General features: G+C 38.7%; 1 protein-coding gene across 3 annotated transcripts in view; it reads right to left on the reverse strand.

Annotated features, from left to right (window-relative positions):
* Window positions 1-16,391, reverse strand: part of ERMARD (ER membrane associated RNA degradation) — a 1,319,361-nt gene that overhangs the window by 159,233 nt on the left and 1,143,737 nt on the right. For all 3 annotated transcript variants that reach the window (XM_044067775.1, XM_044067770.1, XM_044067782.1), the window contains one exon: window positions 12,220-12,333. In XM_044067775.1, the coding sequence (XP_043923710.1) occupies window positions 12,220-12,333 (114 nt within the window). The remainder of the gene's footprint in view (window positions 1-12,219; window positions 12,334-16,391) is intronic.

Raw genomic sequence — 16,391 nt, forward strand, 5'->3', positions numbered from 1 at the left:
GGGCAATGAGACAGATTCAAGCCTTTTCAGGATATAAAATTAATGAAGATAAAACAAAGGCTGTCACTGTAAAGTACCCACACGTGAATTGGTCAGCAGTACCCATATTTATGGAGACACAATAAAATTAAGTATTTAGGAGTAGTATGGATTAAAAAGGATTCTGTTATGGCAGCTAAGGATATGTGGGAAGCAGCTAAACAAAGGATAATGCAAAACTGAGACACTGGAAGCTCTTGTGTTATGGATATGAATAGCAAAATGCAAGCAGTGAAAATGTTTTTAATCCCTTTAATTTTATATAGATCAGGCATATTTTTATCAACCAGAGCAGAAGTTGTGTACGGTAATTAATAAAGAATTGAAGGAATTTATCTTTTAGGGGAAGATGGCAAGGGTCAAGTAAAATAAGATGATCATTCCAACAGAATAAGATGGTTTAGGATTACAAGATCTGAAGGAACATTTTAGAGCTACACAGTTAAGCTTGTGCACATAACACAAGCAGAAAGCTATAAATCAATGTGGAAAGGGATGATGATGAAACGGGGGGGGGGGGGCAAGAAATAAGGAGAGTGGGATTTTGAATGCAGATCCTTAAGGAGAATTACAACAGCCATAATGAATATTAGAGGGTTCCGAGTGGAGAGATGAAAAGTCAGCAAGCAAAGGACAGGAGTAGTGCTGAAATTGAATTCATCCTCAAGTCATGGTGAGTACCTTCACGAGGTGGACCCTGTTTTCACAAAATCTCACCAAGGCGACACTGATATATAGACTGTATTTATATAGCCTATATCATGGACAGAAGCAGGTCAAAAATTAAGAGAGAGATGGGTGCACTAGACCCAGGATAAAAAAGTGCCCATTCCTGGTAGGCGCACTTGTGCCAGGACTGTAAAAAATGACAGTGTAGAATCCTCAAAATACAGAAACATTCCTACAATGGAGCCAGGTCAGGCCCAGGGGAGGATCCCCCCCGTTGTAGAAGGAGGTAGCAATCCACAAAAATCACAAAAACTGATAGGCCAAAGAAGAGCTGTAAAGATGATAAAGTGGACTATTGAGGATAAGAAATAAATTATGTATTGTTACTATTATGCAAAAAGCCCAGAATTTCCAGACACAAGATATACAAAACGATTAAGAGAGAAATTAGAGAAAAGAAAAATACTTCCGCAAGAAAAACTGTCAGAAGCTTCAAATGAAAATTCTGATCTGTTTGGAAAAAGGAGCATCTGAGGGAGTGCGAAAATATAAACAGCAAAACCTACAGATATTTGAACAATATAAAAAGGAAATATGGACATGGGAAAAAAATAGAGATTTGATACTGTGCAATATTTATGCAAAGAAGAAAGCCAAATTAATCAATATAAAGCAGGCAGCCCCAAAGATATTTAAAGAGAAATACTGGCAAAGGCATCTGGATATACAAAATTTTACAATAAAAAAAAATCACAAAAATGGAACGAAAAATGCTTCCCCCATTTACACTAATCTTTCCAAAAACAACATGAAGAAACTAGAAACATCCTATCATAACATAGCTCGATTCGCTATTGGATCTCCTTTTAGAACGCATCACTGCTTGAACCTAAAAGAACTAGGCTGGATTGAACTTCCTAACCAACTTGTACTTCAACAGATCTTAATTGCTTATAAGATTCTATATCAGCCAACCAACACACCAACACTTACTAGCCTTATTTCTCCATACAACAACCTGCAACAACTACGTTCCTCAAATAAACTTCTGATTAATATTACCAAACCTAACAATAATGCAGGCGTCAGTTTATTCTCCAACTCTGTTGGAAAAACATGGAATAAACTACCCTCTGATATCACTTCTTTAACCTCTTTCCAACTTTTCAAATTTCAACTAAAGATTTATCTCAGTAAACACTGGCTTTGCTCCTGCACTAATCCTGACTAATGCCAACTCTTCTCTCTTCCATTACCCTTAAAAAAAAAAAAAAAAAAACTTTATTTTTTATATTATCTGGTTACCTGCTATGATGTCATGTGAACTTTTATGCCAATGCATTTTGTTATCTGATTATATTATTGTTTTTATTTCTTATCTTTCTTATGTAACCATTTATGCCTTTTTGTAAAAGTGTACAACTGATGGAGCTTTTCTCCCCGGGCCTCTACTGAAAACGGACATATATCCAGTTGGACTAGCCCGGTCAACAAATGTAAAATAAATAAAATAAAATTAGTAAAGTAGAACTTAAGGAAATAGAAGCTGAAGTTATGGAGTGCCTGCGAAGTGAAGGATTTGGTGTAGAAGGACTGATACAGGTTATATCACAGCATGATGGAGTGGGTCCCCAAAAGAGAAACAGGAAGATAAGGAAACATCTGAAGGGGAAATATGGACATGGGAAAAAAGAGATTTAATATTGTGTAATATTTATGCAAAAGAGAAAGCAAAACTAACCAATACAAAAAGAGCAGCACCAAAGATGTTTGAAGAGAAATACAGGCAAAGAAATCTGGTCAATACATAAAATAAGACAGAGGAAAAGGAGATCAGTAATAGAAAAGTTAAAGAAATAGAAACTGAGGTTATGGAGAACCTGCAAAGTGAAGGATTCAGTGTAGAAAATCGAACGCAGAAAGCACCACAACAGGATAGAGCAATGGATTTCCAAATTAAGGGGAAAACAGTGGAACAGGAAGCAATTGGTCAGGTGCCATATCAAGATAATTTGGAGCCTTCCACAGGAAATCAGTATAAACATTCACTTGAAGCAAGGAAAGGAACAGGAAACTCTGATGCAGTCAATTTTGAGGAGTGATAGGCCAATGAGTTCCCATACGACAGAGCAACAGATGGCACAGGATGAAATTGACGAGAAGGTGCTACAGGAAAATGCTATAGAACTTTCTATAGAATGCCTACAGGAAATGGAAAACAAGGGATATGCCCTCAGTCTGGAAGAAATGAGTTAAGTAAAGCGTTGCTTTATTGAATAGACATGGATAGATATATTAAGGTCAATGAGGGGAATAGAGTGCAGAAGGTCAATAAAACCCAAAAAGTCATAAGTCTGATAAAACAAATGAATGCAGTAATTAGAACTGTCCATGGAGATCCATGTGATATAAAAGAAGTAAGCAGGATATATTACTGTGCTGCTAAATTAATAACTGATAAAGTTCTACCACAAGAACACAGGGTAGTGAGGGAAAGGAAGGAGAGAAACTGAATACCATCACGGAAGTATCGAATAGAGAAAACTATAAAGCAATTAAGACAAGAAATGTCACCCTTAGAAGACTATAGAAGAGAGAATAGATCAACAAAAATACTGAGAACGATAGATGTGATTAAAGCAATGCAAAGTATTAGAACAGACCAGGCTTTATCACGTGCTATCGCAAATAACAAAATAAAAATTTCAGCGTAAGCAGAAAAACTTAGAAGATACAAAGACAAATATAAAGGAAAAGTACAAAATAAGGAATTTATTGATGACCCAAAAAAGTTTTATAGAGAAATGGGAAATAAGGTAAAATGAACTGAAAGACTGTCAAAAAAAGAGGAAGTAGATACATTTTGGAGAAGCATCTATGAAGATCCTGTGGAACATAACAAAGATGCTAAGTGGATAGACGAAGTAAAAGAAAGAATAAGAAGTTTAAAGGTGCAGGATATGAAATAGGATGAAGTAACACCCAGAGAGATTGAGACAAAGTTAAGCTATGCCTCTAATTGGAAAACCCCAGGCCCAGATGCAGTACCTAATTTTTGGTTAAAAGTATTAACATCTTTGCACAAGGATTTGCCATGAGTAAGAACTATTTATATGCGCACCCCGAACAGACACCAACCTGGCTAACAACAGGCAAAACAATGCTCCTTCGTAAGACTGAACCTGCAAGGTACCCTAAAAATTATATGCCAATAACTTGCCTTCCGACAACATATAAACTAAAGATGGGAATTAATGCTGACAGAGTTTAGTCATTTAGAAGAAAACTCAATATGGCAGTAGAACAAAAGGGCAATAAAAGAAAGTCATATGGAACAAAGGATCATTTGTTGCTAAATAAAGTCATACTGGAGAACTGTAAAAAGGGGGCGAATTTAAGTATGGTATGGATTGACTATAAAAAAGCATCTGATAGTATCCCACACTCACGGATAAAAGAGTGCGTAAAAATGTATAAGATACACCCTACACTGATTGACTGCATTACAGTGACCATGAAGCAGTGGCAGACCACTTTGCAATTAAGCTATGATAACGGACAGATTATTATTCCAGGGATAAAAATTGAAAGGGGGATATTCCAGGGTGATTCTGTCACCATTGCTATTCTGCCTTGCCATTAATCCATTAAGCTATCTATATAACAACTTAAGCCATGGCTACAATTTGGCTCCTAAAAAACAACAAAGTGTAAATTAGATTTCTCATCTTCTCTTTGTCGATGATTTAAACTGCATAGCTCACCAGATGAGGAAGTGAACGCAGAGCTCCATGCTGTCAAAACTTTTTCAGATGATATACGAATGTGATTTGGTCTTGATAAGTGTGCAAAATCAACCTTTAAAGCAGGAAAACTGCAGTATCAGGAAAACATCAGTTTGGGACAAGAATGTGATACAAAAGAATTTCAGCAAAAGGGAGTGTATAAATACTTGGAAATTGATGAAGGATCAACAATGAAACATGAACAAATGCAAATAAAATTTAGTAAGGAATTCTTTAGAAGACTTAAATTAATTCTGAAAACAGCATTGACATCTAGGAACAAAATCCAGGCTATAAACCAATTTGCTCTTCCTGTCCTAACTTACAGGTTTGAAGTGACTGACTGGCCCCAAAATGTGTTGGATAGATTAGATAGGAAAACAAGAAGGATGCTTCATGCTCACCAAATGATTTATAAAAATCAGTGTATACTAAGATTATATATTCCCCATTCCGAAAGAGGGATAGGCCTCCTTGAAAATGATTACATGTACAGATCTGCAATCGTGGGACTCCATACATATCTGGTGCCCTCACAAGACCCAAATGTAGTGAAAGTCTTGAAACACGAGGAGAATAAATCTAAGATGACTTTTCTGCTTAATTTAGCAGAAGCATATTGGCATCAAGCAGGAATGGAAATCAAACCAGAAGTAGATAAAAATCAGGCAGCAACTGAATGTGCCAAAAAAACAAAAGAAAAAATATAAGGTGAAGGACAAGATAAGAAGGCAAGAAATGTGGAAAAAGCATAAATGCAGTTGCAAGTATAGAAAACTTCAGGAAGAACCCATCAGGAATGAACACAGGAATGGTTAAGGAGAGGCGAATTCAAACCAAGAGATGAAAGGTTAATATTGGCAGTCCATGGGCTACGTACACACTGGTTTACAAAGTCCATTGAACATGTGGGAGAAACAGACAAATGTAGGTTTTGTAAAACCGAATTGGAAATAGTCGCGCACCTCATTGCTGGATGTGACACACTAATGGCAGAAGGACTGTATACTGAAAGGCATAATAATGTGGCAAAAGTGTTGCACTGGAGATTGTGCAAACATCATGGTACTTTAGTGGCTGAAAAACAATGGAAACATGAGCTACAAAGCATCATAGAAAATAATGATATCACATGGGATCACCCATTACCAACAGTTCAAAAGATAGATGCTATAAAACCGGATATAGTGGTCCAAGAAAAGAAGACAAAGTAGCATTGATCATTGAAATTGCTACACCCAGTGACTACAGTGTCTTGTATACAGAGAGACACAAAGTCATAAAATATCAGGATCTGCAGGCAGAAATGAGAGAGACACAAAGTCATAAAATATCAGGATCTGCAGGCAGAAATGAGAGCAATGTGGAAGAAAGATACCCAGACAGTTCCAATAGTAGTTGGAGCAACAGGTCTTATAAAAAAGAATTTATGTATTTAGATATGTTACCAGTCCATGTAACCCCATACGAACTGCAGGAGGAGTCACGACTGGGCACATTGGGAGAGCTGTGAAGAGCGATTTTGGCTGACATCAAAGATTGAAACAATACTAATTTCATGAACTTTAATCGTACTTTGACTTAGGAATGGAGTCCATTTCTGTCATAGTATGATTCTGTCATAGTATTAGAAACCCAAAAGATTTGGAGAAATTAGAGTGAAGCAGCAGTAGCGTTGTCGCCTTGCAGTAAGACGCTGTCCGGTTCAATTCTCAGCTAGAGCGTTGTCTACGTGGAGACATGCGTGAATGGGCGTACCTTCATTGAAGGTTGAGCGTCAGGGCTAGTAACTCGGCATGTAAAAATCGACTACCAATCATTAGCGGACCGGAGTTCCACTGTGGCGACCCCTAACCGGGAAAAGCCGAAAGACACACCAACAAGAGTGAAGCAATATTATATTTGAAGTACTGAATATTGTAACAGAGATAACTGTGAGAGATCTTTAGAAAAGAGTAGGAGCAAATTATATAGAAAAAAATGGAAATTTTGGGAACAATACATGCAGAATAATGTTTTGAAGGAGGAGTGAGGTTTAAGGGAAGGCAGAAATTGAGTAATTTATGTCATGTTGAACTGATGATAATTGCATAAAAGCATTTATGTGATGTATAATCTCTGTAACTGAACGTGTTAACATGGTTTGTTTTCTTTTATATACATGTGTGTTTATCTACGTTTTAAGTGATAATTCAATAAAGGAGTTAAAAAAAACATGATCCAAAAGCAGAAGGTCTGGAGTAAGAATCAGTGACACCATAAGCAGACTTTAAAATATGCTTAGTCGCATGAGAAACATCTGTCACAGAAGCATTTAACGAATTCTTTACTTCAGAAAAAGGAAGATTAACCATTAACTTTTGCCTGCTTTCAATGGATAACAATAAAAACTTTAACATATGAGCTTGACAGTTTAAAATTCTGAATGTTAAAGTACTAGAAGAACCCATTTTCTTCCCTAACCTATCCACTGCTACTGCATCCTTGTCGAAGGGAATGGGGTTAACAGCAGTAACCTGTTTAGCAGAATAGATGTGGATACAGAAATAACCATTGGGTCTGCTTTAGAATTAGAAAATAGGCACATGTATGTCTGGGGCACCTTCATACAACCTGTCAGACTTCTTGGCAGCAGGAGGCTGACCATCAGGTAATGAGGAAAAACATCATTTAAAGTAGGTAGCAAACGAGGAATAGCTGTAACTTTAGGCATCTCTAACTGTGACAAATCATAATACATTTTATTTGCCACAGGAATTTCATTCTGCTCCAACTGAAAAAACTTTTTCAGTAGCAGAAATCTCCTCTAGAAGGAAATCTGATGACATACTTTTAGTATCAGAATGCTGAGACTGAGAATAAATTCCTGAAGTACAGTAGAAACAGGTGACTGGGAATTTTTCCCATTAAGCAGGCTTTCCTTGACAAATCTTTTTTTGAAAAATAACTGACTCTTAGTAAGCTTATTAGTACCAGGTTCAACAACCCTATCTGACCAAATGAAGACCCTTTACCTAGCCCTTCTCCTGATCATGACAAAAGTGGCTCTATCTTGATCACCAAGGGCATCCCTACAGATGTACAAAACATGGCTCACCTCATATCTTTGATGGCTGCAATGACTACACTAAGAGGACTGGGGAAGAAAACAATAGGTGGTCTGTGCAACAAGTGGCCACAGCACAGTCAACTACCAGTGGCTGAGACAGAATAGGAGCTGGCCTAACACCCAAGGACTCCTTGACAGTTTTATTCTTCTTCTTTTTGTTGACAGTGAAGACAGAACCATGGAGACTGGAGGCTGCCTCATAGGTATATCAAGATACAAATGTTGAATGCGGGTAGCAAAGCCTGAACAAGTGGGTAGAGTGCAAGGCACAGAACAAGTGGTTTTGAACTATGCAAGCCACTGACAGTCCCTCACAAGCAAAGTATCCTGGCTCAAACACACAAGCACTGAAATACTGAATAAATCTTAGTCAAAATAAAAACTTTTCCTCACAAAAAGTTCACACAAGTATTTACATAAGAAACTCCCTTAGCGATGCAGTGACAATCACACAACATTTAGTTTCCCAGCAGAACACAAGCCAATCAGAAAAATACAAATTTTTCACATAAAAATAAAATGAATGGAAATCTTTCCCGAGCAAGGGACTTATCTGTCCAGTTTTGTAGAATCACTATCCGACTGATGATTCAATATGAACTGTCAAAGGAGAGTTCTTCAGTGTCAAAAAAGATCTGAAGCTTTTTGTTCTTCATCTGTCCTTTTATGCAGCTCTGCTCAAGCTCCTGACAGATGAAGTGAATGGAAGTCACCCGATGCTTTGTGAAGCTGGCCAGTCACATGAGGTTGGACCCCTATATCATAGACTGCTGCAACAGTGATATACGTCTGAATGTGTATTTACACATTTATGACTTCTCGGGCAGTGGGAAATATATCTATAGAAAATGAAGCACACAATTGTACAAATGGCTGCCAGGAAAAGTTAAATAAAGCTATGCCTGTCCACATATGTAACAACCTTGTTAATGTCCTGGTCAATACTTATGTGCAGTTCGTGCCCTTTTTATTCCCCAATGAGCAGCCACATACAAAGCTAAAATCTAAAATGTTAGCATTTAATGTTAATAGATTCTTGTCAACAAAACAAGAGAGAGAATTATAACACTACTTAAAAGTTGGACTGCATCAGTAATATGACTTTAACGAATGACAAACTATATATTTCCAAGCCTCTAACAAGTTTACAGTGGATTTTCTTCTTGAAATACATTACCAACACTATGGAAATTTTTAACTTAAAGAAAAAAAAAGTTCTGCAATACATCGTTATCTTACTTAAGAGAAAAATCATTTTCTTATGAGTATAAATAAACAACAGAAAATGTTGTGGCAACACTACTCTTAGCTAGTTCTCCAAGTCCACTACTTCTATACTGTTTAAATATTGCCTTTACAATTAGCCAGTTTACACAAACCTAAGTGCAGGGCCTTTCAAAACAGTTAATTAATGCTGATCTAAGAAATTAAATGTAAGCCAGTGAATGCACTTAATTATTTGATTAGTAAGCAATATGTCTCAATACACTAGTTATCTTTTTCATCTTTCTTAATCAACATGGCATAACCAACCTATTACCTTAAATTATGACCCTCAATGCCACTTTTGTATGAGCGGCTATTTGCCTGTAGTACAGCTCTACCTTATTTATCTCCTGATCTCCTCATTTGCTCTCTCAGTAATTCCAATGGACAGTTTTCCTCCCTATTGGCTACCCAACTTCACTGGACCACTTCTGGACTGTTTTTTTTTCTACTAGGCCAAGGAAAGTCTCCTGTACTATTGGAAAGAAAAAAAGAAGAAAAATAAGGTATTATAACTTAAGCTTCTGCATTCTGCAATATCTCATAATGGGGGCAAAGGCAATCTACTTCCTCCTCCTCATCTGGCCACAGTAATCCTGTTCAGAAAACATCCTCCTCCCATTAAACTACAGCATCTGGTTTGACTTCCATAAAATGGATAAACCTCTTTTTTTAGTAAGTAGGAGGTAAAATGTACAATTATCTGGTAAAGTGCACAACAGTTTGATCGAGCATTAAACTTTGAAATCCCCTGTGCTTGTCCTACCACTATTTCCTGCTCAGGGATACTCATCCACTTCATCAGTTGTTACCTCATCAGTTGTGAGCAGTACTCACTCTCTCTGAAAAATGGAGGTTTGTTGGACAGGTTCTGACCTTCAGCACAGTTACTGTTGTCTCCAGTGTTTTGATCCATATCTGATTTTCACAGAACCTTTTCCCTCATTTATGCAGAACGGCGATATCATCTGTGTGTACAAAGAGCACTTTTTCGAGTTCTGTTCTCATCATCTCATCTGCAAGTACTGATTTATGTATTTTTGCTTCCAACCTCCTTATAACAGAAGCAATCTGAGCTAAAGTCAGAACCTGATCTTGCAACTGCTGGCTTTCATTTTTCTCCAACACTGCTCTTTAGAGCATCTGACATGGCAAATCCCAACCAACACCACGAACAAGAGTTTCCATATGTCTTGCAGCTATACACTGAGACCAGAAGTGTTGTTTTTGATTTTTTTTTCTGTAGACATAAGCAGAAAAAATAAAAAATAACCACAAAAGTCTTACTGTATTAAAGTTTATCAACTTAAAATCTTTTTTTATTATTTATTTAGCTTGTTTAATGGGGCTCTATACAAAAAAAAAAAAAAAACATTTGCTGGCACATAAGGAGGGAAGGTGAATTCTTGACTTCATACTGGGCAATTTTTAATTCATAGGTATTTACCTGGCATACTGTCCAGGAGACCTTTGAAGAGCCTAGTCCATCTCCCAATTGTTTCAGAGTACTGTAAGGTTAAGTGACTTACTTAGAGTTCCTCGGTAGGCAAATGAAGGCAGAAAGAATCAAATCCTGGACTACAGGAAGCAGATCATTCACAGTTCATGGCCTTGACTCTCTGTGTTAAACTGACAAAGTTTGACTTGCCTATGGTCTGAACCCATTGAGAACCATAACCTTAGACCAACAACCCACACTATTTCAGACAAAGCACTCAATCAGGCAACATATTAAGGGCTCATATCTACCAGAAGTCCTAAGGTATGTTTTTTAAAACATCTTGTGATATTACAGATCATTGTACTTAGATGTTTTCCTATTTGTAGTTTGAATGATCATGTAATAAAGAATTAGTAACTGTAGCCATAAAAATACTGTCCATTAAAGTGTCAATATTTGTAACTAAAAATCAACATTAGTGTACCTGCTAATGTGTTTTTTGTGTAGGGCTCTCAAAGTATCAAGCATTCCAACTTAAATACATAAAACTGTGATTATAAAATTCTGAATAAACATTTCTGTGAACTTTAAGCATTTTAAGTGGAGGTAAAGCCCCCACATGCAAAGGTGTATCCCTATGCCCCTTGCTACTTAATATACTTACATCTGAGACAGCAGGTACTTAAAGAAAAGGCAAATGCTTTGCTCTTGCACAGAAATTCAGCACCTGACTTTCTTTCTCTGAAAAAATTTATTTTTGACAGAAGAAATTACTCATATTTTTCTTTTTTCAATCGCAAAATTTTCAATTTTGGCATCTTAGCAAACACATCTTGTTTTTTTTTTTCTTTCTTGTCTGTTTTTGGTAGCATTTGATGCCTTTGTGTTGACAACTTTAAATACTGTGAAGCACAACTTACCATCAGTAATGTCAATGAAACTAAGTGGAAATACAACTGACTGTTTAACGACTGCAACAGAACTTTGTTTAAAAAAAGAGATGTTAGTTGTCTGTAGTTAAGTGTACCTGTTACCAACGGTTGTCTGATTATCTGGAAGTAATCTTTATGCTAGTTTTAAAAATGTTAACGCAGTTTAACCAAAGCCCAGTACCCAGTAGTAGCATAAAGATTTCTAAACCTTATGAAGAGCAACAGCACTGCCAAATACAGCTCTCAAGTATCACACTCTGAGTCATGTATCTTATTTTGCCTCTCAGAAACTGTGTACTACAGGGAGGCAGTGGCTGACTACACTACCCAATGAAATTTAAATACATACATTTATAACAACTGATGATACTCTGTAGTCTGCAAACATTCAAATCATCACTTCACTAAATACCACTGCCCGATCATAATTCTTTGTAGTGCATAGAACTTTATCTGTTCTCTGTACTATTAGTTACAAAAAATACATGTTTTGCTGGCCTTCAAAGCCATAAAGCACTTAGCAAGCAGTATCAGAAAGACAAAGTAACATGTCTTAACGTTAAGTAAAGTCATGGACAAATTACTTGTAACAGACGGAAGACAAAAATAAATCTGCTTCAAATCCTGCCACCACTGTTGTTTGCTGACCAGTACTGGCATATTTAACTGCCTAGCTCGAAATTTGATCTTAACAAGTGAAGCAAGGGTACGTAATTGTGAAGATCGGGTCTTGTGCTATACAAGTGCTTAACCGGTTTGTCATTTTCATAATACTGGAGCATAATCACCACATTCCATGCACTACAAAAAGGTTAATATTATAATTTACATGCTGGAACACTTGTTCTTGAGCATGTAAAATAAAGACATACAGTTATGACTCTTTTTTTTTTTTTTTTTTTTTTTTTTTTACCATAAAATCTGATATATAACCGACTTCAAGTTCCTGATCCAGAAGCTAGCAGGATGTATACTTACTTCAGATACTGCAGACACTCTGAAGGGCTCTTTTCACATACTTTATATACATTGTACATTTCCATGGTAACCAGTAATAAAATCAGTCTGGATACAGGTGACAGATGTTGAATGCTAAACAGAAACACATTGAAAATTATTTTTTCAGTTTTATTTGGAGAAAATTACTTTTTGTATTTCAGGTGCTCTTACTCAAATTTATCCTAGTAGAAGGATCATAACAATTTTAAAGAAATACGTCTTTTAACAGATGTTAACAAAACAGCACAAGTAATAGTTACACAAACTAACAAAAGAGAAAAGCTTAAGAAAGAGGTACATGACTCATAATTTTTAATAACTTTTAAGGATGCAAGCATACAGCACATTATAAACATCTAAAACTCATCAGTGGCAGTCCTTGGTACGTCCTTGAAATGAACAGGTTAAAGAATAGGCTCATAGGTTGGTACTAGGCTATTGGCCCTAGAGCCTATACAAGCATAGCCATAACAATTCCCTAGCTATTTCTTCCCACACTATTTACTTCCCTGGACTCCTGTCTAGCAGGGCGACTGACGTGATCCCGGGGTGAATTTCCTTTCACACATTCAATCATCAAGGTTCCTTTTGAAGAGGGCCAAAGAGTCGCTCTGCTTGACATGTATGGGCAGTCTCTTCCAGAGTCTCTGGGTCAGGAACCTATCCCTCCAGCATATTTTGTTTATTGTGATGACAAGGTTTAGATCCCTGGAGCATGTGGCTCTGAGGGATTGGGATTTCTTTAAGTGTAGCATGTCCAACAGCTCTAGGTTTGACATGGCCTTGTATGTTAAGCAGAGACTGCCTCAGAGTAGACGATATGCGACAGAGTTTAGCTGGAGTTTTTTAAGGCGGTCAGCATATGGCATCTGCTTTAGGCCTGTGATTCTTTTAGTGAGGTATTTCTGCAGCCTTTCCAGTTGTTGCAGATGTCTTAAGAGGTACATATGAAACGGGGTGTTGTATTCCATAATGGGTCTAATGAGGGATGAGTACAGTGGGACAATGACCTCCTTTTTTCTGGATGAAAAGCCCTTAGTGATGAGGTGTGCCACATAGAAGAATCTCCTGATTGTTGTGGTAATATAGTTATTGAAGGCGAGACCACTGTCCACCTGTGTCCCTAAGTCTCTTATCACACTTTCGGTGTTTAGTGTACTGCCACCTATCTGGTAATTCACAGATACATGTTTTTTCCCAAAGGGGATAATGATACATTTCTTAGCATTGAGCTTGAGCCCATGGCTCTGGCACCAAGCATCTGTTTCTGTAAGGCCCTTTTGTAGAGTATCCACATTATTTGGGGATTCAATAATGGCTCCCAGTTTGCAGTCATCTGTGAGCTTTGTTAGCCAGAGTCCCTTAGTGTTGGCCTGTACTTCAGAGAAGTAGATGCCAAACAAGAGAGGTCCCAGGACTGAACCCTGAGGTACTCCACTTGTCACCTGTCTGGAGCTGGATTTGGAGTCAGCTACTTTTACAGTGTGGGTTCTGTCAGTAAGCCAGTTGGCAATCCATCGAGTGATGTAGGGATTAATGCCCAGCTTAGTAAGTTTATCTACGATTCCAGAGTGGGGGATGGTGTCAAAGGCCTCGGCGAGGTCCAGATAGGCTGTGTGGACTGCCTTACCCACGTCCACGGCTCTGGAGACTGACTCAAAGAAGTCAATCAGGTTCAGGAGACAAGATCGGCCCTTCACGAACCCAAACTGGGTGGTGTCCAGTGTTTGAAGGTTGCCAGTGTCTTTGTTTATAAGTTCCATGATAATACGTTCCATGGCCTTGCCGATCAGGCTCGTCAGACTGATGGGGTAGTAGTTCCCGGGATCCAAGGTGGATCCCCCCCTTGTGGCGTGGGATAACTGTAGCTGTGCGCCACTCAGTGGGCACGAAGCCTGAGGTGAGGGTATGACTAAACATGACACTTAGGTGAGGTGCCAGTTCATTTTGTAGTTCATGTAGTACACAGCCTGGGATGTTATCTGGTCGCATGGATGCTGTAGTCTTAGCTTTGGAGAGTGCATTTTTTACCTGTGTGGCCGTTATTACCGGTATTTGGCAATCTTCCGGTATTGAGATGGGCCATTTAGGGGGTAAGGGGGGGGGGGTGAAGTTGGCACTGAATCGATCTGCCAGCATATTGGCAATATCCTTGGGATCAGTATATTTAATGCCATTCTGTTGTAGCTCAGAGCAGATCTGAGCATTGCCATTTAGAGTCTTGACGTAGTTATAGAATGCCTTGTGGTTGTCTTTGGAATCTTTGGCAATTTTATTTTCGTAACTAGCTTTGGAGGATTTTATGAGGGATCTCAGCTTCTTACTGAGGCTGGTAAGGGAGTTTTTTGCATCTTGGGATTTTCCTCTTTTCTGCAACAGTTTCTTCCTTTTGTTGTAAAGTTTGTTTATGGCAGGGGACCACTAGATTGGCTTCCTTTTTTTGGAGGAGAGCATATTGGTTCTATTTGGGATGGCACGATTCATGCATGAGTGAATGTGCTAGTACAGTACCTTAGTGTAGGACTCAGTAGTCAAACTTTCAGTTCCCATCTGCATGGGTGTAATGAAGTTTGCAACTTCTGACTTGAGTAGCATGAAGTTGGCTTTGGAGAAGTTTTTTATGGAGGTTTCCTTACTGGGGGGTGCAGGTGGGATGTGGATGTTAAGGTGATTAGCTTATGGTCTGACATGACCAACGAGGGGGTGACCATAGGTGTGGAGCATCTATTTCCCATGTTGGTAATGACCAGGTTTAGGATGTTGGAGCCCCTGGTGGGACAATGGATTAGTTGATCCAGGGCATTGGAATTTATGAATTCCAAGAACTGTTGGGCAAAGGTGTTGGTACGCGAGTAGTTTTCCCAGTTAATGGCAGGGTAGTTGAAATCACCCAGTATTAGGGTGTTTGGTTGTATATTAATATTTTCCAGTATATTTAGAAAGGTGTAGTGAGAATCTTGGTGCATGGTGGGGGATCTGTAGCAAACTACAATTTGGATTGCAGTCTTACCAAGTGTTAGTTGCACCTGGAGAATTTCAGATGCATTGTGTTGGGCAACTATCCTGGTGGTGTGAATATCCTTGTTGAATATGGACACTCCTATACCTTTAGTGTTTCGATCCTGGTTTGGTGGCCGAAAAGTGTGGTAAGAGTTATAGCCTGGTATTGCAGGGGGTGCTCTCTGCAGCCTTGAACCAGGTCTCAGTTACTGCACAGATATTGATGTGCTCCATTTTTAGGAGTGCCTCAAGAGGGTGCATTTTGAGGTTTAGACTTCTAGCATTGAGTAGCATTACCTTCAGATTTTGCATGCTTGTACCTGTTACGTTGGTGGTTTTGTCCTTTGAACTTTGCCTAAAAAAGGCACTATAGGGGTGGCAAGAGCCTTAGCCAGTAACCTTGCCAATTGTTGAAGCCAATCATTTTGTCCTTATATTGTGGTATCATTCTGGGCGAAGGCAGGATGCTACTCAGGGCTAGGGTCATACCAGCCTGGGCCACATGATCTGAGAGCTCTTCCATGTCTCTTTTCATGTAGTCCAGGAAGGTACGTCTCAAGTCATTCACTCCAACACGGACAATGACAGAGTCATATTTGTACTTGTTATGGAGTGACTTGAGTGCATGAGTTATGTGGCAGATCCTGGCACCCGACAGCCAGCTGACTGTAATTTTCTCCTTGTTCACACTGGTGAGTGGGACATCAGTGTGCCTGACTATAGAGTCACCTATGACTAAAGTGTTACGTACATTGTCTTGCTGGGTGGCACACTGGTGTTGTGAGCTATGTGACACTTTGGTTATGATTGGTGTTTGTTTGCATTTCAGCTTCGGAGGTCCTTGTTGCTTGGGCAGGTTACAGTTAAGGGCCTCCGCATATGTGGATTTAGTGTTGCTATGTGTGAGTGTTGGTGGTGTGAGTTTAGAAGGGCTATGTGTTTCCTGAGGTGTAGTGCGGGTGTTAACCTTCTCCTCTTGACTGTCTAGCATAATCTTGGGTGGAGAGAGCTTTGCTTCCAGTTTGGCGAAGTAAGTGCATCTCTCTCACAGGTTGTAGTGTTGGGTGGTAGGAGGAGAAGGTTGTCTGTGTACATGAGGCAATTGCTGCATTGTCCCAGTAAGCCCAGATTCACCAGGTGGACAGGAGAAA

The sequence above is a fragment of the Protopterus annectens genome, chromosome 1.part0 (genome assembly GCF_019279795.1).
Source record: "Protopterus annectens isolate FY-2018-M chromosome 1.part0, PAN1.0, whole genome shotgun sequence".
NCBI lineage: Eukaryota > Metazoa > Chordata > Ceratodontiformes > Protopteridae > Protopterus > Protopterus annectens.